At 41.6% G+C, this 24,827-nt stretch overlaps 1 protein-coding gene across 1 annotated transcript in view; it reads right to left on the bottom strand.

Annotated features, from left to right (window-relative positions):
- The window catches only part of EPG5 (ectopic P-granules 5 autophagy tethering factor), a 59,328-nt gene extending 34,772 nt beyond the window's left edge, over nucleotides 1–24,556 (bottom strand). The window contains exons 1-16 of the mRNA XM_055699124.1: nucleotides 24,471–24,556; nucleotides 20,101–21,039; nucleotides 18,050–18,293; nucleotides 17,026–17,162; nucleotides 16,351–16,458; nucleotides 15,318–15,391; nucleotides 12,835–12,943; nucleotides 12,216–12,330; nucleotides 11,461–11,611; nucleotides 10,383–10,538; nucleotides 9,867–10,024; nucleotides 5,753–5,907; nucleotides 5,056–5,196; nucleotides 4,678–4,842; nucleotides 3,342–3,461; nucleotides 1,511–1,770 (exon numbers count right to left, since the gene is read on the bottom strand). Coding sequence (XP_055555099.1) covers nucleotides 1,511–1,770; nucleotides 3,342–3,461; nucleotides 4,678–4,842; nucleotides 5,056–5,196; nucleotides 5,753–5,907; nucleotides 9,867–10,024; nucleotides 10,383–10,538; nucleotides 11,461–11,611; nucleotides 12,216–12,330; nucleotides 12,835–12,943; nucleotides 15,318–15,391; nucleotides 16,351–16,458; nucleotides 17,026–17,162; nucleotides 18,050–18,293; nucleotides 20,101–21,039; nucleotides 24,471–24,524 — 3,086 coding nt within the window. The 5' untranslated portion in view covers nucleotides 24,525–24,556. The remainder of the gene's footprint in view (nucleotides 1–1,510; nucleotides 1,771–3,341; nucleotides 3,462–4,677; nucleotides 4,843–5,055; nucleotides 5,197–5,752; nucleotides 5,908–9,866; nucleotides 10,025–10,382; nucleotides 10,539–11,460; nucleotides 11,612–12,215; nucleotides 12,331–12,834; nucleotides 12,944–15,317; nucleotides 15,392–16,350; nucleotides 16,459–17,025; nucleotides 17,163–18,049; nucleotides 18,294–20,100; nucleotides 21,040–24,470) is intronic.
- Between the last annotated feature and the right edge of the window lie 271 nt (nucleotides 24,557–24,827).

Here is a 24,827-nt window from a genome sequence, read left to right as displayed (position 1 = left end):
ATGCAAAGACATCCATATCTTTACACTTAATCTTTGAAATCCTAAACAGCTAAATACAGAGTTCTTTCTTCAGCTGTAGGAGTCATTCAATTGCTGACAGATTTGGTAAGTATTTGCTAACCTTCTGAGAGTTTGTGTCCTGTCTTCCAAAAATTACTGAAAATGAGGGTCTTCATCAAGTTTCAATCAATTTAAAGCTCAGTATTATTGCTTAACCTGGCCAATGAGCCTCCCTCTCCAGACAAAGCAAGAACCTAGAGAAGGAGTTTCCTATTTTCTAGCTTTGACATGTCATCAGGACAGATGATGCTCTGGACATCTTTCTTATCTAGACAGAGCTCAAAGGGTTTCCTTACAGTAGCTACTTAGCCATCTGCAGTCAGCTGAGATGAATCCTACCTTCACTGTCCAGAAAAATCACCACGACAACTTAGTTGTGCTCTGCATCAAGTTTTGCTAAATGAGAAGGGTTGCATGCTAGGAAAAGATGTAAAAAAATTAATCCTATGTCTATTCTGAGATCATGAAAATGAAATATTGTATTGTCACCAGCACAGAGTGCATGGCTTGGTTCTCCTGCACATTAACATAACTGACCTCACACCTCTGCATGTGGTAAATGTTAGTCAGTGTTGCAGAGTGGCAGGGGGGAACCACTAAAAAAACCCAACACCCATAACATTTGCTTTCCATGCTCAAAGTCATGTAAAAATTCCTACTCTCAAACTACAATACCTTTGTATCAGCCTCAAACTACTCTAGTGTTTTGAAGAAGCACCTATGGATCTATGGCACAACCTTAGCATCAAGCAATGGCTTGGGGAAGGAGAAAAAAGCCAAGACAGTTTCTCATTAAAGCATAACGCAACATCACACGCAGCAAATAATTCTGTGAAAAGTTTTAATAGAGAAGAGAATTAAAAAGATCAGATTCAGGGAAAATAGACCTGGGAGAGACCGATTAACCTATCCATGGCTCTGCACCTTAATCAACTAGTACATTTGATTAAGTTCAAAAGCCCTACCTACAAACCAGCTTAAAACACTGGAAAAGCCTGTGTTGGAACACAGTCAGGACTAGGAGGTTCAGTATTAAGGTTATAAAGCTCTCTATCATTACAAGCATAAGTTGTTTTCCCTCCTCACTATGTTCTGAATGCTCTGCTGCATCCCTGCTTAAAGAAGTTACCTGTAGAACAATCCTCTCAATAAGTGTGGTTAAAGGTTATTCCTGTCCGTAGCAGTCACACTAAACCCTCAGTTTCAATTTTATTTCTAATGACTATTTTGACCCTAACATGCAGAAGGCAAAAAACAGTATTAGCAAGTCAAAGGAAAAGGCATGTTGCTTGCAACTACAGTCCCTGAAAGACTGCTCAACCCCTTGCATCAGAAGTCCTTTATTCTTTAAACATGCATAAAGCCATTAATAACCCTCAATTCATCGTTACGTATGCTGCTCAGCCACTGGGGCCGTCCATCCAAGGCAAACACGAAAAAGCACACTTACCTGTGACCTAGCGTGGTCATTGCCAGAGCCAGATAACAGCCAATAGGGATGTCTGCTTTAACAGCCTTCAGGAGAGGGTGAAGCACAACCGACTCAGTCATGTCGAGCACATTGTCAGACGCAAGGACTGCAAGCCAGCCGTGCTTCATGCTGCAGTCATTTCTGTGAAGCTTTAACCTCAAAATCAAACCCCATGCCCACTGATTAAAGGAAGTCTCTGGTGTTTCTCCATATCGAACAATGCTGGCTAAGTAGGAGACCTGGAACAAAGCAACAGGAACAGAAATGAGAGGAAGCACAACCATACCACAGCACATCTAGGATTTGGGTCAGCTTGGATGAGTTTCCTCTTCTATCACAACACCGTGACACGAGATCAGAGCAACAGTAGTCGATTTTCAGACACACCATGTAGCACCACCAATTAAGTTTATCAAGTCTATGTTTCTATGGCCTTCATTTCCACCTCACCACCACCACCCCAATCTCTTCTGGTAAAGGCTATCAATTTATACTGTTTGCCTGAAGTTTTCCAAGCTAGATACTGGTCTCAGATTAAATTTTATTTTTATGAAATTTATGAAACGAAAGTGCCACACTCAACCTTCAGTAAAGTTTAAGACTGCTATCAAAGGAAAAATAAAAAACTATATAGACAAAAATAACATCTGTCAATAAAAAGCCTAAAATCCGTCAGCCTCTCCTTAGGAAGACTGTGATGTGGACAGCAGTCTCTGCACTACGTACACGTGTCCATTGCAGTGAAGACCCTCTCTAGATCAGAAGGAATTATAAATCTCTGGGAAAAAATATTGTATATGCTCTGACAGACAGTGTAAATTGCAGAGCCGGGGGGGGACAATTAAGATATTTCATCCTCTCCGAGCAGTGGTACAAGAACCTAAGCATTATTTTCTCTCAAGTTAAGAGTTACAAGCTTATGCAAGTCAGGACAGAATCACAATACATAATACAAGTGCCAATCAAGGCTGAGACAGGCTTAAAAAACCCCATCTAGCTGGCACAAGACAACAAACCATGATTAGGTAGTGCAGAGAAGCAAGTCAAAAAAGAGCAGAGACAATAAGGAACATGCAGAGTGTTGGAAGAAAAGACTGGGGGAAAAAGCACAGGGGAGGAGGGGAGGAGAAAGCACTGTACAAGAAGTACTGAAAAAACAAAAGCATGGCACAATGCTAAAAGCTCTGAAAAAATAAACAGAAGCATCTTGGATTGAATATCCAAATATGGGATTTTTAATCTTGATCCTTCTATTCTTCCATTCCCCTCCTGTAACTTGGAGCCATACTCTCTTCAGGCACCAGTGTGCAGTAAAATCAATATAATAAATGTCTGTAGGGTGTTCAAGTAACACAGCACTGATCACTGCTGAAAAGTTCCTAAAGAGATTAATACTGGAGTCTTCAAATAAGGTAAGCCTAAGAGCTGGAGACACAGGAAGGATGTCTCTTATGTTCACCAGTAATAATAAGCAGTCTTTCATTAAGCAAGTACTGGCCAACTCTGCATGAGTAAAGGATGCTTTGGAAGAACAGCTGGCAACTATGCAACTACAGGCTAGACAATAATGCAAACCTACAAGAGGGTCAAATTTAAAATGTCTATTTCTCATATAGATGTTCAATATAAGTCTAACATTATGTTTCAAATAGCTCTGTGGGTACAGGAATACTAAGAGTTGATATGTTCTAGTAGTATCAAGATAGCATAGCTTTTAAAAAGTAAAAAAAAAAAAAGGGGGCTTGGCCTGCAGTTTTTCCTGTCTCTCAGTGTCAATAAACTAAACTCTGTAGCTCTGAAGGAGGAATACCTGTTTTATGCTTTCAGAAAGCAGCCCAGTATATGGCTTCTGGGAGAGATATTTCTGGTATGCTTCCAGGACCATCAATGCAACTTCAGAATGGACAGCTGCATCCAGATGAAGAGCATCCTGTTAAAAAGAAGAATCGCATCACAAAACTTTGCCTCATTTAAAAGGTCTCTACATTACTGAGTTGCACTACAGAGAAATAAATCTTAATTTGAACAGCCAGAAAAACATTAAATATGATAATACCTAGGCAAAATCTTGGCCAGTAAGAAAAGTTTTAGCCCACCATTGAAAACTAATGAGCTCAGACCGGGCAATACAAAGCTCAACAGTTAGATTACTTCCAGAAAAGGATGACCATAATGACTTCTCATGTGCATTTTCTGAATTTATAGCAATCAACCCCAAGATCCATAGCTGGCATTTTAAATTAGATAGTACAGACACTGGAAATCTTGCCCTCAAAAACAAAATAAAACCAAAAAAATATATTACGGGGGGTTTTGGTATCAAAACACAGTAATTCTTCTTACGAGCTGCCACGTTAAAGGACTATTTTTCCCCATATCAAAGGGTACAGACATGACAGTCATTGCACAGCAAAGACCTCACAGCTCATTTTCCCTACCATTCCTTTATTTTCACATGTCATCAAGAAAGAGGGAGAAAAAGTGAGGCAATCTTCATGAACAAGGATCAAGCACAGCAAAGACTTCAGTACAGCCAATAGCACAGATTACAATGCTAAAACGGATCACTGAACTCAGGCAACAGGATTTCCCCCCCATCCAATCTATTTCTGTTTCTCTCTGAAAAAGCATTCACCCTCCACTGGTTCCTGAACTGATGGAGCTCTTAACCGACTCTATGGAGTATTTTCCAGTCATTTAAATAATGTTCAGAGCCTTGAAACCTCTAATTTAAATCACTAGTTGTCTTGTATTGTAAAACACATAACTGGATACCAGCCTGCAAACTACAGTCACACCAGTCTCATACACACTTCTTGAAGGACTTTTTGCAGCCACAGATACCTTAACCAAGTGACTATAAAAAAAATTGTCCCGTCAGCTGTTTCCTCTTGCTCAGAGAGGAAACTCCTGCTTAAACACCACTTTTAATCTCATCTGCAGCAACACAAGAAACCAACACAAGCAAATCCTCAGGCAAAATGCTGCAAAGTTACAGTGAAGCTCCCATCCTACGCCATCAAGTGCACAGCCACCACATAAAAGCACATAATTGACTGTTTTCAAATTCAATTATAGTCCCAGTTCAGTAAAACTTTTGCTCTGAAAGCCAGACCAGGTTCAGGCCTCCTGTTTTTAATACGTACATGCTCACCGAATCCCCAGTTTAGCCCTTCCAGGATAATGCAGGCTAGTTTATTCTCCACTGTTGTTAGAGTGTAATTTAACAACCAGTCACGAATCAGTGCTATCTCAGATGAAGTAGGCTTCCACAGATACAATGGCAGTTCCTTAAACAAATATAAAGAGACCTTTGAAGACAGAAAACAAAAAGGCTAATCAATACTCAGTATGGAACAATAATCACCATTATGCCCTTCTATCTTTAAGAGTGATAAAAAAACCACAAACATGGAGAGATCTTTAACAATCCATCCATGTCAAGCTGTATCTTATAACATAGCCTGTTATGGCCTTAAGTTTTAACTGGGCACCTGCTTTAAACAATGAACGTTAGCACTTACCATCCCAACTTTTTCGATGGTCTCTCTAACTCGATCCAGCAACACAGAAATAATCTGTGTGTGGAAGCTGGCAATTGCTCCCAAGAGTTCTCGACCAACTTTTGAAAACGTCTCTCTTGTGGAAAGGCTAACATAAGACACCTGAGAAGATGAGCAGCGAGAAGTTACTGGTTATGGCCGACTTTCACAGACACCACGATAAAACGTCTTTTGGAAAATACAGAATCAAATTGCTCTGGGTGATCGGATAAAGTTGATAAATGTCAGTATTAAAACTGAAACTGATTGCCCTAGAAGATATGGAAATTATTATGTCACAGTGCCAAAAACAAAGTCCAAAACTAAACATAGGAACAACACCAACACACACACAAAAACCTCCCAAAAAACTACACACTGCAACAGAAAACACACCACACAAGGAATTTCACAGCTACAAGCCAGACCTGCAGGAGAACAATAAAGTAAAATATTTTTGTTCATTTGTTTCATTCTGGCTTGGTCTACAGAAAAGCTGTTCTTTCTCCCAGAAAAAGATGCACTCCAGGATATTTTAACTTGGTACTAGATTATAAACCTCACAAGCAGCACTTTCTTAGTTCCAAAGTAGAAGCCATGAATGTTTCACATCTTCCCCTGTTAGAAAGAAAAAGGGCATACTCATCCTTTTCCTGAATGGACCAGTAATGTTACTCACCTCATATATCTCCAGAGCAACAATTTTGATAAAATCCTCATCAACATCATCCCGTTTGGTTTGTGCCATCTGAGCAAATGTGATGAGCAGATAAATTTCTTCCGAGCAGTTCATTGTTTTGAGATATTTTTCAAAATTTTCAAGGTGCTCTGGGTCTACAAAGAAGTCACATGAAAAAAACCATGATACAAGGAGTATTATAGAACATATATCATCAACATTTATACATTTATTCACAGTTCAATCCCAGAGCAGGAACCAGTGACAGAAGAATTATCACTGCAGGCTTGTAAATTAGTATCCTCTCTTCAGAAGTGGCTGGTACCAGCTGCTCTAAAATAAGGTGTAAGAAACACTGTAATATGCAGCAACGCCATACAATTCAGTAAATATGTTAGTAATTACTAATGAAAGCTAGGACTACTTCAAGAACAGCTGGAATTCAATTTTTAATATTGTTTTAAGTACACCATGCTTATTATCCACAGTAAAAACTGCCTGAATCTCTTTGCTTTTTAAAAAATGTTATGACAGTTTTGGTTTCCATTACATACTGGAGCAATTAATTCCACAGATTAAGCCCAAATTACATGAAAGGATTCTAGTTTTAATCAGCAGTCAAGACAAGATTAAAACTAAGCCCATCCAAGCACAGCTGAGAGGTTTTGATCAAGTTGAGAGACTCTGCCCATTCCACATACCATGATCTCAAGCAGCAATTAAACTGGGGAGATCACTATGACAATTACAAATAAAAATACTTCAAGCATCTAGCCCTGGGCCTAGATCATGTCCAAGAGTTACAAGGAAGGGTCAGCTTCATTTTCTCCGACTCAGTACAAAAAAAAAATCATTGAATGCACTTATTCAGAAAATACCTCTGAAAACAGAGAGCCAAAGTTGCGCAGGACAGGAAGGCTAAGAGATGCTTTCACTCAAATTCAAGGCAGGTTTACTCTTTAATTCCAATAGTGAGATACTGCCAAATGCAAATAAATATTTCATTCCTCAGGGTGGGGACAACAGGAAGGTAAAAGTACAAGGAAACCTGTAAAGGACTTAAAACATTTTTTTTCTCTTCCAAATAACTTGAAAGAGTCTGTGCAGCAAAAGCATTGAAAGTTGTATTTGAGCTGTAAAACAGTTTGGAGAGCGGTCTACTTCTGAAGCATAACATGCCAGTAAACACTGTTTACACCAATCTTACAGCAGCTGAATAAACCGAAGAAGCACTCATTGTGGCACTTAGCTACTTAATCTGCACAGGCACGTGCTCAGCGTGCTTGTGATTAAACACTTCCACTTAAGTTACATTCTATTTTAAGGGCTTTCAAGAATTTTGCAACTGTACTTCAACCCGAGCTCAGATTTGTACAGCCAAAACATCTCATCAGTGTGGTACAGGATTGTGCAATTTACATAGAGTTTTCCATACAGTCAAATAAACTACACTCCTGAAAGACACCATAGACAGACAGGGGATATCTCCCTTCACCAATACTACCTTCTATCTTTACAGCAGAAGCTACACAGCACTCTGAGTTTTGCTGTTGTCTGAGATTTTTTTTAAGGTAATGCACAAGGGAAAATAACCCAAAATATACCATTACTATATATAAAGGCATGGTAGAATGACCCAGAGGGTGGGGAAGGGGTAGGATACGCAAGTAACAAATGATGACCATGACAGCAATTGTATGATGAGCACCATGATGTGTGTGTCTGTGTTTCATTAGGCACAGACCAGCGAACAACAGAGAAGGTGGCTGGAGAAGAACAGAAGAGAAAAATGGGATCAGGTAAAGTGAAGGACAAAGTCCGTAAGAGGAAGGAGGAGGGCTGGTGTCAGCTGCTGGGCACATGTGCATCAAGACCTTCTCTGCTGCAACTCACAGCTCTGCAGTCTCCCAGCTTCCTGCCTCAGCTGCACCTCCTCTTCATCACTGTACCTGGGGTCATCTGTGAGCTCCACACACTGCAGACCCCATGCCAACCTCAAACCCACAGCAAGCCATAGCCTCGACTGAAGGATGGGGACAAGGAAAAAGGGAAGAAGAGAGACTCTGCTTCACTGTGAAGTGATAGGATTTAGGCAATGACATCTTCCCCACACAGTTGCTAGTGGAGCCAATGCCCTTCCTCCTCTGTGCATCTGATGACACTACAAGTTTAGAGAGACCCCAAGAATCAGTGGCTCCTCAAATTTGGTACTGGCAGTAAAGAAACCGTAACAAGAGATGTTGTTCAGCAGGTTCTCATTGCCAATTGCAATGGACGCAAAGACAAAACTGTTCATCCTACATTCATAAAACTTAAATATACATGCTCATACTCCCACAGGTATCAAACATCAAGAAGAAACTACTAAGTCATTGCTTGTCAGCAAAAACCACAGTAAATTTACTAACATTTGGTCCACTCAAGAACACCTCAAGTAACCAGACTTCCCATATTTCCTCAGCGGGTTATATCTGGTAGTTCTCATAATCCAGAGGTTGTCCTAGTAAGTGTAGCTCCATCACTGTGCTCCATTTTATCATGCTATTTCTACTATCCCTTAAAAGTAATTACGCTCTCACTTCTATATACTCAAGTCTAAAGCTTCCATCTATTACCAAGGTTTGCTACCACCTGTAGATTCACCACTCAAAAATGCTCAAACAATCTGGGAAGGGAAACCAATAAAAAAAGGTTCTCTCCCAGGAGAAGGTTAATGTCATGGTCTTCTAAGGTATGATTACAAAAAATTAAGTCACCATTATGTTGGTGTCAGTCAAAAGAAGCTAATTCAGAAGATAAGACTGATTTCACTGAAAGAACGGTTGATATTCCCTGTCTAGACATTTGTGAGAAATAGTATCATGCTGACATAATCCACTGAAGAGAATGAAGAGGAAAAAAATATCCTGCATCAGCATACCAGCAACTTTAAAACAAAAGATTAAAACGTAAAAACAATTTGAAAAAATAATCAGTGTTTATTACTGTCAGAGCTGCAACCCACCATACATACACCACATACAGAGCTGCAATACACCATATTACATTCTCTTTGAGATACAGGAAAAATTTATTGCAATAACAAAAATAAGTCCTACTGAAACAGTGTAACTGTTACAGTTTTGGTTGGCAAGTATTAATCAGATCAGCACTTCATAAAGTGAATGTAGTTACCATCTTGGTATTTCTCTCCCACTCTGTGTAAATTGCCTTAAATATCAGCTGAGCTTGCACAGAGTCAAGACACTCAGTAACCCCTCAAGATCACCATTTTCTCCTGCTTCTCCATCAAAAGACTTAGTTGATGTGGTAACAGCTCTCCCTGAAGACAGCAAAGAGGCTGGGAAGTAGGGAGTTACTGCTTTGTTTACCCGTCTCCCTGTTAATCAAGTCTTGAAGTATTTTCCACAAAGGCAGCAGCAAAGGGTAAGTAGCATTCCAGCTCCTTCTAAATAACTGTTATAGCTGGTCACCACAGCCACAGTGGAGATCAACACAGGACAGAAGTCAAGGGGAAACAGGAAGAAAAGGTGGCATATAGGACAGGAAAAGCATCAAAAGAAGGCGTGAGATATGGGAAACATCTGTAGTTCTGGACAATAAGCAGATGTTCCCTAATGTAAGATAGTGAAGCCAAAACTAGCAAGTTTAGAGGCAAAAAATAAGGACTGTGGTATTTATAGAACTATCAACAGCTCACATAAAACCCAAAACCCTCCAAAAAACCTTAAACCAACCCTAAGCAATAGAGAGTTCTGCATTTTCAGATTTAAATCTCTCTCTCCAAATACTACCAAAGGTCCAGATAGGAGCTGATACAAGAATACACAAGATTTATCTACTGCATGGCATTCCTGCATCTCTGAGGCAGCCAGTAGCAGTCTCTGTCAGAGAAAACCAGAAGGCCAGCAGATCCAACAATTCCAGTTAACATGAGTGTTTGGGCAAACAAGTACTGGAAGATCATGAACTGCTCAAGACATTTCTAAGGCCCCTGGGCCAGTCATGCTGCTGAGGATGTATTTAACAATGAAACCTACAGAAAAAGTAAACTTGTAGCTGATGCAGCAGTAGCCAAATCAATAATAATTGGTTCCAAGTGTAGGAATTCTACCTTTGAGTCTTTGTTTGCAGTCAGCAGGATGCAGAGTAGAGCAGAGATTTTCCAGGTGCTCGCTCTCCGCACAGTGCATGACAAAGAAGAGCCTCCAAAGCATGTTGCTGGATAAGGTTCCATAAGGCATCTCAGACATGAACAACCAGACTCCCAACCTGTTGGATTTGAAGAGGCAGAGAGAAGCAGTTTCTCCCTGATAAATCCCAACATTTGAAAAGGAGACATATGCCCACATCTCTGCCACAGTAACAAATCAGGAATTTGAGGATGTGTCTTAGCATCTTAAATTCTGAGGTAACCTCATTCTGAACTGGACAAGTCCTCAGAGCTTCTGTCAGATGCTAGAATTCAAGACATAATACCTCCCCATACTGATGCCACCAATGTGCTGAAAAATTGTGCATAACGCAGCCTTGTTTAAACCATTAAGTATTTAAAGGCATTCCAAATCCCAGTTTCAAGTATCTAACTTCTCCAAGGTGAAGCCATTATCAGTCACATGGGACAGCCTACCTTTTCGCCTTCAGAACATGTAGAACAGCTCTAAAAAACAGCTCATCAAACTCCAGTTGCAATTTTTCCACAGAGTAGGGATGCATAACTGATCCATACTGTTTATTGTTGCTAATGTATTGGGCCCAGTGGTCACTCACATGACAAAGTGTCATCCTACACAGAAGAATAAGCAAGTTGAAGTAGTATGTCATCACCACATAAAAATACTGACAAGTACAACTAGATCAGAGTCTAATCACAAGACGTGTTCAACCCTTTGTCCTCTGGTTTTCAGACACTTCCAATTAAATAGCATGTCTAAAATTCCTGTGTTATCCTTCCTTGGTATTGCAAGCAAAGTGCATAATATTTTGTTACACCAAATTAGTTGGTGTATGAACTCTGGAGACTTAAGGTAATCCTACATGAAAGGGCAGTAAGTGCAAAAAGTTCATACAGGAATAGTTATACTGAGAAAGCTCCTGCTCTAATAACACAAACAAAAACACGGATTTTGTTTCTGATTTAACTCTATCCCCCCTTGAAAACACAATCATAGAAGCTATATAAAATGACAGCTAGAGATTTAAAAACAAAGAGCAACTTTCTGGTTTCAATTCAATTTCCCTACTGCAACAATATGACAACTTTCAATGAGCAAATTAAAAATGCTAAAACAATTCCAGATAACAATGGAAAGTGCTAACACTCATTATAAATAGCGGTGATCTGAGATACTGTTTGTTGGATAAGCACATCCGTGATGGAAGTCAGCCTGGTGTTCCACAACTCATCCCATCTCCACTAAACCCACAGCACTTAGATTCTGCAGTTTCCCACTTCACAGGCAGCTTTAGAGTCAAGGACCCTGGGATTTCAGATACCCAGACTGGCTAACCCTAAACTGACCAACTCGCAGAGCAAAATCTACCCAAGAACTAAGTTTGGGCCTTTTGTTTTGTTTTGGCTGGTGGGGTTTGGGGTTTTTTTTTGTTTGGTGGTTGGACTTTTTTGTTCTTTTTTAGCAGCTCTGAACTTTAAACCTGACTGTGTGAAAAAAAAAATTAATCATATCACAGAGAATATATTCTCTTACTTGATCAGCTGACCAATTCGCTTCACAAACTGTCGGTACCGTGCTCTGTTAAATGTTTCTAACCCTGCAGACAGAAGTTCCACTAAGGAGTTCGCAAAAGCAAAAATCTTCATCATCTCCTGGGGAGTTGTTTTTTCAGGAAAATAAGCACCTAAGACAGAGACAGAAAAATAAGGCTCAAAAAGAATGTGTGAATTCTGGTTCTTCTTAAGTAACTTAACAAGCACTCAAAGCCACAATTCACCATATACTTGGCAATCAGTTCATTGATGCCAACTATATAGCAAAGCAAAATCTGTTTTGTTTATGAAATGAACAACAAATACTTGTTGAATACAAAAGTACAAATAAACTATACAGGTTAACAAGACCTCTAGCAAGCAATTATCTTCATGTACTTGTCCAGAAATAAAGAATGAATAAATGACTGGGGAAAAAAAATCACAGTAACATTACAGCTAAGAGACAAAGGGGAAAAATTAGTTCTGGAAGCACATATGTGAGTACAACTACCGAACAGATGAAAACTAAGGGAAAGGACTCTAGCATTTTGCATCCTACCATTGCTACAGGTTTTTAAGTCATCCCATACACATGGTGTACACTTCCATCTCATCGATTTAGTCCCTGAGCCATCGCACAAGCCATTGCTTCACTTGGAGACTCTCATAATCCAGTAGCATTCGTGGCAGTTTTAGTCATTAATACTGTTAGCACAAGCAACACAAAGGATAACTCTTTAGCAGCTGATTTACCTCCAGACTTAAACCCAAGGAACTGCTGAAAGAGCTCATTAAATGGAAACTGTGACAACAGGGCAATCAAGTCATCTTCCAAAAGAAGACTCCAGCTTGTTTCAGGATCCTCATCCTATAGACAAACACAGTTGCTTTCAGTAGCTTTACAATAAAACACACGGTAAAAGGGCTTCACTACTGTACGAATTAGTTTGCTTGTAAGAGGAAAACAAAGAAAGTACAAAGGAACTCCTTCCCACGCACACAAGCTCCTAAATTCCTCTTCTGTGTGTGTTTCTACATAAAATCCCTCACCAGCTAGGAAACAGAACTAGAACCAATGCTGTGTTAGTCCAATGCAGCTTCTGAAGGGAAGCACCTACTTAAATGTATGTCTACTTCTGTCTTCTTTTGCATGCAATAGCTCAAACATTTAAATTCTATTGCTAATACTCATTCCTGGAAGCTCCAGTATCTACAGTAATAACAGAGACAAAAGGAGAGTAAAATAGATCTAAGTTTCAGATGATGCTTTTTAACTGAACAAGTCAGCTTTTCCTCCTCCATTTCACAAAACACAATAAGCTTGAGCAAAATAAGGGAAAAAAAAAAAAAAAAAGAAGTCGTTTGCTGTTACCTCTTCTCCTCCTTCATCTACCAGGGTCCAGTTTCCAGATCCTTTCCTAGACGAGGAAGAACTTTTCCTTTCACTTGGTTTCATATGGCACATAAAGTCCACCCGATTTCTGATTTAAAGTGAAATATCAAGTTTACAAAATATTAGAAAATTGAAAATTCTGAATTCAGTCACCTTTTAGTTAAGAGAAGATATTAAAAAAAACCAAATACAAGAGCAAGAAATTAACAAATATGTCAGAAAGCTGCATGGCAGAAAAAAAATGGGGGCTGGTCGGCAGCCGGCTGGGCATGAGCCCCCCGTGTGCCCAGGTGGCCAAGGAGGCCAGCAGCATCCTGGCTGGTGCCAGCAGTGGTGTGGCCAGCGGGAGCAGGGCAGTGCCCGTCCCCCTGCCCTCGGCACTGGGGAGGCCGCCCCTGGAATGGCGCGGTGGGCTCTGGGCCCCTCGCTCCCAGACAGACCCTGAGGGGCTGGAGCGTGCCCAGAGCCGGGCAGGGGGCTGGGGAAGGGGCTGGGGCACAAGTGCTGTGGGGAGCGGCTGGGGGAGCTGGGGGGTCAGCCTGGAGAGGGGGGGGCTGAGGGGAGACCTTCTGGCTCCCTGCAACCCCCTGAGAGGGGCTGGAGCCAGGGGGGTCGGGCTCTTCTCCCAGGGAACAGGCGACAGGACGAGAGGGAACGGCCTCACCTTGTGCCGGGGGAGGGTTAGGTTGGGAATGAGGGAAAATCCCGTCACGGAAAGGGTGGCCAAGGCTGGCACAGGCTGCCCGGGGGGCTGGCGGCACCCGCCCTGGGGGGATTTATAACACCTGTAGCTGTGGCGCTCGGGGCCAGGGCTTAGCGGTGGCCTTGGCAGTGATGGGTTAACAGCTAGACTCTATAACCTTACAGGTCTTTTCCAACCTATAACGGTTCTGTGATCCTAAATGATTCTACAATAAATTGGTATCCTCCAAGACTCACACCAATCTGCTGTATTCAGCAAATGATCTTCCAAGCAACATTCTGAGAAATGTAAATGGCTATCAGCCCTGTACAGCAAGCACATTTAAATATGCAAGAAATAACATTATTCTTGCCCGTGGCTGAGAAAAATCCTTTAAGAAAGGATATAATTTTTTTTATTATTATTTCAGACAAGGTACTGTACAATAACCATTTAAGGCTAGGGAGTCAACAACACACAGGGTGAGTGCAGGCCAGCTCCACTATACACCTTTAATTGCTGCATTAACTGAACACCACATCAATGTAAGAGTGGTCTTACACACACTGAGCTACCACAACTAAAGACCTTCCAGAAAGGAGTTGCCTCAAGTCAAGCCAGCTCTAGTTCCATGTATTAGACCACTTTAAGTCTGGGATACTAGCTTTCAGACTCTATATTGTAGAAATTCTAGTTGTGCAGATGTAACAGCAAGTCACACAAATATGCAGAAAGGTTATATAAAAAGTTTAATCATAACATCCAACTATCTTCTAACCTGAAACATCCCAGCAGAACAGTGCCACAGAAGTCCAGCGTGACATCTGCTATCTCCTGATCTCCTTTACCTTATACTCTGGTAAGATGGATGTATTACAACTGAAACAAGTTTTAATACAGTGGTTTCACAAACCAGATTCAGAATTCAAACTTGTTACTGACATGCAGCAGCTGTAACAGACAAGTCTCAGCTCTTTTACCAGTCAGTACAGCCATTGTGGAGGCTGTGTTCTTGTATCAACAGATGAGAGCATCACTCCAGACACCTTGAAGTCAGCCCTTATTCAAAACACAACCACCAAAATGCACTGGCAATACATATGCCCTCAGGATACACTTATTTCCCCGGGCAGCTCTAGACAGGAAACGCAAAACCAAAACCCTTAAATAACAGCATCCAATAAACCAGACTGCTGATTAACTCAGGGTCTGGCTATCAACATCAGAATGACAACCCTAAATAACATTTGATTCTTAGACATTAAAATTGGGGATGGAGTAATATATTTTATCTGAAACAGTTTTCAATGACTGATTTCATTAACTAGCTTCTCCCAGCAGCATCTATTCCTTCTAGATTAAAAAAAAACCAGGATGACAAATAAATTAGAAGCCCAACCAGCACACACACCAGCTTGGCAAACCCTTTAGTCAGGGAATTCTGTTGCACACACAGTGTAACGAACAGGCCATCATTCAAGGAAAGAACTCTATTTCATAAGTCACAGTAATAAAACATGTGAGGATGTCAATCTTCAAAGCTATCTGACAGCTGAACGCAAGCTGCATCATACTGCACGCAGTAGGAGAATGTACTGCCAAGGCTGTATTTTAAGATGAATGAGTAAAAAGAGTTTGAATTAAACTGTGAATCTCTTATTTGTGCCTGCTTTTATGACTTTGCCTGCAATGAACATTCAGAGTTTCACAAGTAGATCATGTGTCATGTTTTCTAATCTTAAATAATCAGAACATTTTATAAAATCATATTCATACTTACTTGACAGGAGACATAAGCAAGGCAAGAGATTGCATGAAATGAAAGACACCTGATGGGTTATCCAAGACTTTGATCTGAAATTAAATGCAAAAACCTAGGTAAATCTAGATAGGCAGCAAAGAGAATTTGAATTTCTCTGATAAAACTAATTTGCTGAGTTTCACATTTTGAACTAGCTTTTTCTTCACACTAAAAAGTAGCCATAAAAGACAGTATCCACATCCTGGAGAAAGTATTGCTATGGCAAAATACTGGTATTAGTCCAATAGAAATTAAATGAGGGAGGGAAAAAACATCAAAAATCCCACAAAAAAGACCACTTCTGTTTCACATGTACTTCTGGGCACCAGGGGGAACTGGGACGTTGAGCAGAGGCGAAGTTAGGATCCTACCACGTTACATTCTAAGGACTTGCTGATCTTTCCCTGTTAATGCAATTGCAATCATGCTCCTACACCTAGATTGCCAACATCTTCCCCTCTCTGAGGGGCAACAATGTTCGTTGCAAGAACACTCTTGTGCTTTTGGATATCTGCACTCCCTCTGATCTATATAAAGCAAACCCTTTCCCTTGCCCTTGAAATTACCTAACCAACAAACTCTTCAGGGAAACTAGTCCCCTTTCAACATGCAGCATATAAAAATCTGCTCTTCCTCATCCCTTATATATCGCAGAGCTGCCTCCAATCTCACTTGTCTCGCATACAGCACTGTTTGAAGTCTAAATATTCTTTCTATTTCTTAGAGCACTCCCAAAACCTGCTGCTGCATGAAGCCTCCTCAGGCACACCAGAAGTCCTTGACTCCCTTTCACAGGGTCTCTCTAGCCAAGAAAGAGAAGCCTGTTTCCCCGTTAACCTGCTCATGATTGGGCTAACATAGGTAAATACATTCTTTGAGAACCCCCTCACTGTTAAACATGATCCCCGCACCTGGAAACACGGTGTTGGTCAGGAGGGATTGACTAGGCACAAGACACTCTCCTACCCACTCCACTCCCACTTTCTGACAATAACAAAATAAACATTCACACCTGAATGAATGGACAAGCCCATTCGCTGATCCCAGCTGGACACCGAAGGATGTGGTTGAAGAGGAAGAGATGGTCACCTAGACAGCCAATTCTTTGCAACACAGACACCTAAAAGAAAGCATATTGGAATTTGGCAACCAATTTCAAGGTTCGTTCCTTTATAGTCCTGCTAACTCGTAATACTGTTTTTTCATTTCTCTTCCCATACTTTCTAAGAAACCTCAATTTTCAGAGCAAGTTACAGGAGAAACAGTATTTAAAAGTCTGCTTGCTTGGCTTATGAGCAACAAACTTTCCTTCAGTGTAGAGAAATTAATTACTCTACAGTTTTATTAAAAATTATTTTAGACATCAGCTAGAAGTTTCTCAAAAATGACAAGTCTGAGTAATTTTAAATTCAAAATAAGTAAAAGCATAATGAATATTAAGTCCACTTCGAGCAGTGTTGGCTGCTCAGGTACCAGTCCTCATTAATGCTGCTGACCTCCACTGACTTCATCAGACAAGGAAATACATTCTAAAAATTCACTAAAAGATTCTGTTCCTCAAGCAAAACAAACCCCAAAAATATCACTGCACATGGGACAACAAGTTAACAGTAACACTTTCAGAAATAACTCCCAAATTCATCCCATCTGTTGGATCAAACAGATATATCCAGGCTTACTCCCTCACCAGTCTCTGCAGCCACATGAGAAGGTCACTCTGAAACTGAGGATCTTCGATAACTCTGCGAGTGAAACCGAAAAGGACGCTAATACATTCCTTCAAGTGGCCCAAGTCTGAAGAAAGATTTTCTGACTGCTTTGAAACTGCAAATTAAAAACAGAATGAAGGAGCTTCAACATGCAGCTGTCAAGAGCAGTAACATTAGTAGTGGGTTTGGGGCTATATAGAGAACTTGGTCTCTGTATCTGTAGATGGAGAAATATTTCAACACAGCTGCTTGTTAAATCTGACAGATATAAGTATATATATGTGTATGTATAAGTAAATACACTTCAGTGTATTTAATCTCATAATTAGGCACTGGATACTAACTACAAGACTATACCAAGGTTACTCTCATAAAAGGCTTCCCCCCAACATAAACTTTTTAAGAACCACCATTTACTACGCATACAAACTATCTGGGAGGTGGGGGGCAAAGGGAGGAGGACTAGGAAGGATAAATATCCGGGGCAGGAGGGGGAGGAATACTTTAGCTAAAAGATTATATTGGCAAAAACTCAAGTAATACACGTAGGATGAAAACCAAAAAGATTTCTAAGTATTGGAGTTGCAAGATTTTGAATAGCCTTCCCAAGAGGAAGTAAAGTAGGAAAAAATATACAGCTGGTGTTAGAATTGTGCATAATCAAATGGGAAAGGGGACTGCATCACATGTTGCCTTTGACAACAAAAGACTGAAGTCCAGGTGTCCTATCTCACCCAGTGTCCTTCTACAGTAATCAGTGGCAGTATGCAGCTTAGAAGGCGGCACTCCTGCTTCCACTCTCCAGGTGAGTAAGTTAAGAAAATGGGAAATTTTTGTGGTGAGAAAGAAATTTCTTTGATCCCTACGTAAGATCAGCAGGTTTTAGTATCAGAGGAGAAACAATCCAGTATACAAATTCCACCACAATACCCTAAAACTGCAGGTGAACAAGGCGCTGAACACCCTGCACAGCATGGGGAATGGTCCAGACCAGCAACACACCTTGTTCTTGCTGCTGAAGAGCCACTGATCTCAGCAGGGACGAGCTGCTGAGCAACCTGTAGACATATGACTCTACTTGCAAGCGGGACAACACCGAAGTGTATGAGTGGAGCGCCAGTGTCTGATGCACGTGCTCTGCTTTGGCTTCAAACAGCTTTTTCAGTTCCCCCAACACATTGTCATTCAGCTCCACTGTCTGGTAGCGATGGTGACCTGTCACCTTGCACTGATCTGCACAGACACCCTGAAAAGAAAGCAATTATTTTATATAAGTAGTTTAGTTATTTTGTCAGGTCGAGCATGCTTACATAAATTAACCTTGACATTCCCCTCTCCTCAACAGATTTCAAAGCTTTCCACTCCACACATTGAGAAGTCAAACACCTGGGGACATCCTACATACTTTTTAAGAGCTACTGATTACTAAAGATTCATATCCCTGACTTCTGAAAATAATTACACTACAAACCCTCAGTAACTCAGATTTAGAAACAGATACCAAGTGACTTGTCTGTATCACAGAGATGTGAACAAAATCAGGTCTCTCACTCCCAGTGAGCACACCTGCTTCTCAGTTTATAGATTACAATAAATACTTGAAATTGCTATTTTAAAGCTAAAATACATACTGGAAAAAAATAAGTATTTTTCTAAGGTCCCAGAACTGAATATGTGCAGCTATTTCCCATTGTTTAACATTTTCAGAGATTAACTGCATTCTAACTGTTTCCCAAACTGTAATTAAAAGTTGAGGCCAATCTTCCTCTGCCCTATCTCTAACTCAGCACAAAAGAAAAATCACAATACATCAACATTCCTGTTATTCTTTTATGCAACCAGGAAACATACTTCAGAACCAGCACTTTGAAAGCTTAAGCTTGAAAGTAACCCCATGTTTCCTAAGTTAGTAGAGTAAGAATTTTAATTTGGTATAAAACCAACAATTATTCTGGACATACAATAAATACATAATGAACTGGGATGGAATAAAGCAAGCAGCAAGCTTAGCCAACTGCAGAATGACCAGTGGGATGTAAGTGCAAAGCCAAAACTGCTTTCAGTGTAGAAACTGATCAACACAAAACTGAAAGTCCAGTGAGGTTCAGTGTTACTCCCCAATAAAAAGGAAAAGATTCAAATCTGTTCGGTGGATGTCTCAATGTCTCAACTCTGAGGAACTAAACAGGAGAGGCACTCACAGAACCAACAGTAAAAGCTACCATGTACACAGGTATTTAGCACCCTTGGAAAATTTTGATGACATGTTGGCTACAAACAGGGTCAGAGTGCCAGAACAATGCCATTCACTCCCACTGTAACACCCAGCTCCAAAGACAAGTGACACAGAACAAGTCTGGGGAAAATCCTTTCTGATGTGTGCCCCAAAGAGCTCCCCAAAGCCCTCTGGTTTGCAGACAGAAATGCTACAGAGTACCAGGACCACCCTGGAAGTAGCTAAAACCACAGCTACACTTGCAGAGCTACAGTTCATGAATGCAGATGGACCTCACGCTCCCTCTGCTTCAAGCAACAGGGTGGGCCGCCCATGAGCATGACTCAAGCTCCTATGCAGCTGCCACCTCTGACTGCAAGACAGTCAGGAATGATGTCAATGACAACTGCCACTACAGGCAGCAGGCCAGATGGGACATCACCACTACCGTCATTCCAATGTCCTCCTCTATCACATATCCCCTGCACCTACTTTGAGTACTGTGTTACAAACTTCACCCAGCACTGCAGGCAGAACTGGGTGCACACACTCATTCCGACTGCAGACACCAGTCTGGCTCCAAAAGAGATCGCTAACAGAGACCCCACTACTCTACACTCAGAGGTTTTTTTTAAAAAAAAACCGAACAACAAACAGTCTTAAATCTCAACAGGATGAACTCTGAAGTACTAGTGGTCAGTGGAGAGGCAGAAAGCAAAGACAATCATTTCTTTTAAAACAAACCAGCTTCAATAAGATAAGCTCAACAGCAAGTAAAATTATCGTCTGAAATCACATCCGAATAGTTTGGGTCAAAAAGTAACGTAAGCAACAGCACCTGTACGGTTTTCTGTTCTTCTTTAAAAGTCCATAATCTCCCCTTAACATTTTGGCAGTCTGTCATCATAGCCTGCAGCTCTGCCTCAGCCAGCAATAGCTGCTTCCTGCAGCGCATGTAGTTTAGGAGCAGTTCATAAAATTCATGCCTGTCCTGATGAGCAACACTTTCGAATTCCTCTACATAGGAGTCAACGTTCTCCAACCATGAGCAAGGCTCAAAAATCTTCAGCTGTTCTCTGGTAAACGGCACCAGTTCTGGTTCGGATGGGAGCTCTGGATACAGCCTTTCGTTGTGCAACAGTGGTTTGACTGCTATTATGGTTGGTCTCTCATAGGACAATTCAGCCGACAAGTCTGGATAAACTGGTTTCAATCCCAATCGCTGAACACATGTTTTGGATTTCTCAGAAAGCTGTGGGATACTAAGAGGGAGCTTCTCTGAAGAAGAGACAAGAGGATTTTCAACATCTTGTACATTTTCCTTTTCTTTTTCCCGTACAAAGCCCACCACTGTATGACAGCCAGCAGTACTGGAATGAAAGGTACTACTCAATAAATCAGAGTTTCCTGATCCACTAGCAACTGCCTCCACAGGGCTGTGAGGTTTGTCCAACTTGCTTTTTCCGCCCTTCTCAACATCCCCCCCACATTTCTCATGGAAAGGACTGGCTTTGCGCTCTCCTGCATCTGTGGGAGGCTCTACAGTCACTGTCGAAGGCTCTTCATTTGCTGAAGATAAATTACTGCCAGGGATGTTACACACATCATTTATAGTTTTTCCATTCTCTGTTTCATCACTGAGACGAATTTCTGTAAATTCCCCAGGGTGCTCCACTCTCACTTCACGGGCTTGAGAAGACAGTTCTGCCACAGGAAGGAGGAAGACATCATCAGATGGTTGTATCTGGGACTCCTCACTACTTTTTTTCTTTTTTTCCTAGGGGGAAAAAAAAAAAATAATTAACAGTGTCACTACCAAGTGAATCTCTCTCCCTTGCCTCCCAAATCCCACCATCACCAAAACTAATATTTGTCAATATTACAACTCCAAAAGCCCCTCTTAATATATTTAATTTTCATAATATTAAAAGGTAAAAACAAATGTACCGAACAGATCTTTGCTACTTAGTTGCTCTTTGAAGACTGTCTATCAGTGTCTATTCTCTTGGTCAGTTCTTAAACAATGTTTCAACGTTTCTATGTAAAAAAGCTATTGTTTCATTAACATATAAAATAATCAGTTACAGGATCCTGACCTCTAAGAAGAGTCATTAATTTCACCATATCACAAAAGAAAAGTTACTTCGTGATTCATCTTAAGTTTTCCACAATATTTTAATGAATGGAAAAACATATTCAAAAAAGTAATTTCGAAACAAAAAAGTTTGGAATGCACCCCCTAACTACATTCCAAAACCATCACATCATGTGTACAATTACTGAAATATCTATTTTCAATAAGTATTACACACTAGAGATGCAGAAAAACTTAGCAGCAACATCAAAATTGTAAAGCAATTGCACACTTTTAAATGAAGATCAGTTTGGGAGTAAATAGTTCCCTTGAAGCTAGTCTAAGGCATAGATTAGCCTCTTTCCCAAAGCACAGCGTGGGAAACAGTGTTGCACAGAAATCAACAAAGATTTTGCCAATTTGTAAATCATTTCTGTATACCTCCCAGTTCATTAGGAGTGGAACTACATTAGGAGTGGAAGCTACAGCACTCCACTTTGGATGACCCTGATACTATAACAAACACCACCACTGAAATTAGGAAAAGCTTCCCATGATTGGGAAGAGACAATAGTTTTAGAAACTTGGGGGCAATATCACGAATACTTTTCACTAAACATCTGGCATGACTTCGCCTTATGAGAAGGCATACATGAAAACACTCAAATCAAGGCCCTAGCTAACCTCTATCGCAAGCCTAATTTTATTTCAAACATAAGCTCCAGCTCCTTTATGAAATGGCAATACACTGCCATTGCTTTCAGAGTATGTTTTCCAATCTATTAAAGCACGTAAACAATTATAATCACAAAACAGTTCCAACACACTCCAAGGCCAGCTAAAGCTACAGCTGAGAGGTCAAAAATAGATCAGCACAGTTCTTTAAACCAGGACTTGTTATAAAAAACATCTCCCAACACTTAAGTCCAAGTCAGTAATTTCCACAGGATACTATATCACTAATCATATTTTTGACGGTGTACTGTTCCACGTACATTACAAATACATGCTGGTCCTTTCGCCTCCACAATCTCAAAGTTCTCTCTTGCAGTCCTCACACAGAAGGAACTTCCTTTATCTTTCAGTAGCATCTTGTATTCCTCCCAAACACTACAAGTACTTAAAATAGTTGTTTTTAAAATTTGTGAAAAACCTGTCAGTTCTCACTTTCCAACGCAAAAAAATGCCATAATCATTACTAGGACTTAGTCTGAGAAAGGGTGAGAGAAATCAGGTTCCAAATTAACATGAAAGCAAAACCTGCTGTTCCCTCTTCTGAGGATTTAGCCTTTAAGTCAAAGATGCCAGCTGCTCGTTAGCCTTGTCCCATACTTAACCATCCTCCTCTCCTAGCACATCAGTGAACAACACCTCAAGCCCCAAGGACACCTATTATTTTTCAGGAAACTTCTCTGGAATAACTGAGTGCTACTCACCAAGATGCACACAGACACACCTTCACCAGTTCTGGGTTCACCAGTTTTGCCACCTCACTTTGTTTCAAACAGTCTGCTGTTACTGGTGCTGGACAAGCTCAGCTTTGGGGCTACTATTTTCAGAAAGCCCTGGGCTCCATTCCAGTACCAGGCAGCTCTGCAGCTGAGCCAGTCTTCTCCACCCCCCACCCCCCCCCCACCCCCCCAAGAATTTCAGCTTTTCAAAGGATTATGGTTGTTTCTGAGCCATGGGAATGGAAAAGTCCTTAATGTGGCTGAGCCACAAACTGCATCCTCAAACACCTCTGCGTACTAACAGTGGTGAGTGTAACAAAAAACCCAGGAATGGGTCACGCGTAACACTGAAAAATTACAGATTCTCACACATGACATCACCAGTGAATTGTTTCACAGTGAATTACACCTGGAAGGGATGGCCAAAGACAGTGGCTACTCGAGTCACTGTACACACGTCGTTAATGAACTACCAGCGTGACCTGTGACTCACCACCTTCCTGCAGGGAACTGATTCTCTTAAGCACCAGTCTTAAGATCTGACTGTCTTGCAAATGCTATGGGGCTGAATCAATGACAGAAACAATGACACACTTACTCTTCTAGGATTGCTTTTCCCTCCAGTCTTTACTTGCCTTGAGTTCAGGAATCACAGCCATAGCCGACACTGAGATCTAACCCTTGTTTTAGAGGACACTGGTCAATTAATTCATTAATCTATTCTCAGAGGACTTTGACAGCCACGATTTCAATGCTTTTACTCTATGTGGTGTAGTTTACAACATGAAAGAGGTTAAGCAATTAAGCGAAACATTTCCATTCTGACTGAACTCTGAGGTGAGATATTTCATTTCAGGTAGTTTCCAGAAATTACTGAAATTCTGCGTAGCACCGCTGCAAGGAAAATAAAGCCTTCAGAAAACTATCATGAACATCATGAACAAGGAACACACTCAAACAGGATTAAAACCTAGCAAGAGCGATACTTAACAACCGTAGCACCAACTAACAAAGAAACACTGTCATCTGCTATACATGGCCTCATGTTTTGAACATTTTAAAGCCCAGCCTATATGCACGAGTTGTAGTATAGCACAGGATGAAAATCAGTACGACACTGCTAAGTGTCAGTAAATTCTATTGCCCTATGGCTTCATGGCTGAGGCAACTCCAGCTGTCTCACTGCACAGAGCTATTTATGAAGGCCAATATGCTATATGAATAGAAAGCTTGTTTACACCCTTCTACAGCATCCGGATACCCTTTTACAGCATCAGGCCTCTCACACCCTTCTCCTGGCTGCCAGTAATTCCAAATCTTCTTGCATCGCCTCAGAAAAGCGCAGACACACAGAAAGCTTTTTAGAAAAACACACACACACACACCCCGCTATAACTGCTTTCAGCAGATAAGGATGAACTAACAGGGATACAAACACCGCCCACAACAGCCACCCCTTCCGCTAATTAAAAAAATATAACAGTAACAAAAAGTAACACCAAACACGAGAGAAACCCCTTGACCAAAGCCTCACGGCTTTTCACAGCTCCCCCACACACACCTCCCTGGTCCGAAGCCGCCACAAACGAGAGGCGGCTGTAACAGACGCGGCGGCCAGGCCCCAGCCCCCCGCCCCGGCGGAACGGCAGCCCGAGGGCCCCCCGCCCCGGCCGTGCCCCTTACCGTAGCCCTGTTCTTGGCGCGGGCCTTGCGGGGGACCCTGACGGCCTCTGCCATGGCTCTAGCGCTACGCCCGCCGCGGGGCTGCTGGGCGGCTGTGGGCGGCGCCGGAAGGGGCGGGCCTTATCCGCGCCGCGGGGCGCGCCCGGCCAATCAGCAGCGCGGCACGGACGGGAGGGACGGAGGGACATACCGAGCTGCGGGGTGGTGCTTCTCCGGGGGCCCGCGGGGGGGCCGGGCTCTGCTCTGAGGGTCGGTGGGGTAGGCCAGGCTGTGCTCTGAGGGTCGGTGGGGTAGGCCAGGCTCCCTAGTAAGACCTGCGGGGAGGCCAGGATCCACTGTGAGGGCCTGTGGGGAGGC

Source organism: Falco cherrug, chromosome Z (assembly GCF_023634085.1).
Source record: "Falco cherrug isolate bFalChe1 chromosome Z, bFalChe1.pri, whole genome shotgun sequence".
NCBI lineage: Eukaryota > Metazoa > Chordata > Aves > Falconiformes > Falconidae > Falco > Falco cherrug.
Note: the sequence above shows the minus strand (reverse complement) of the source record. Positions and strands in the feature narration are given on the sequence as shown.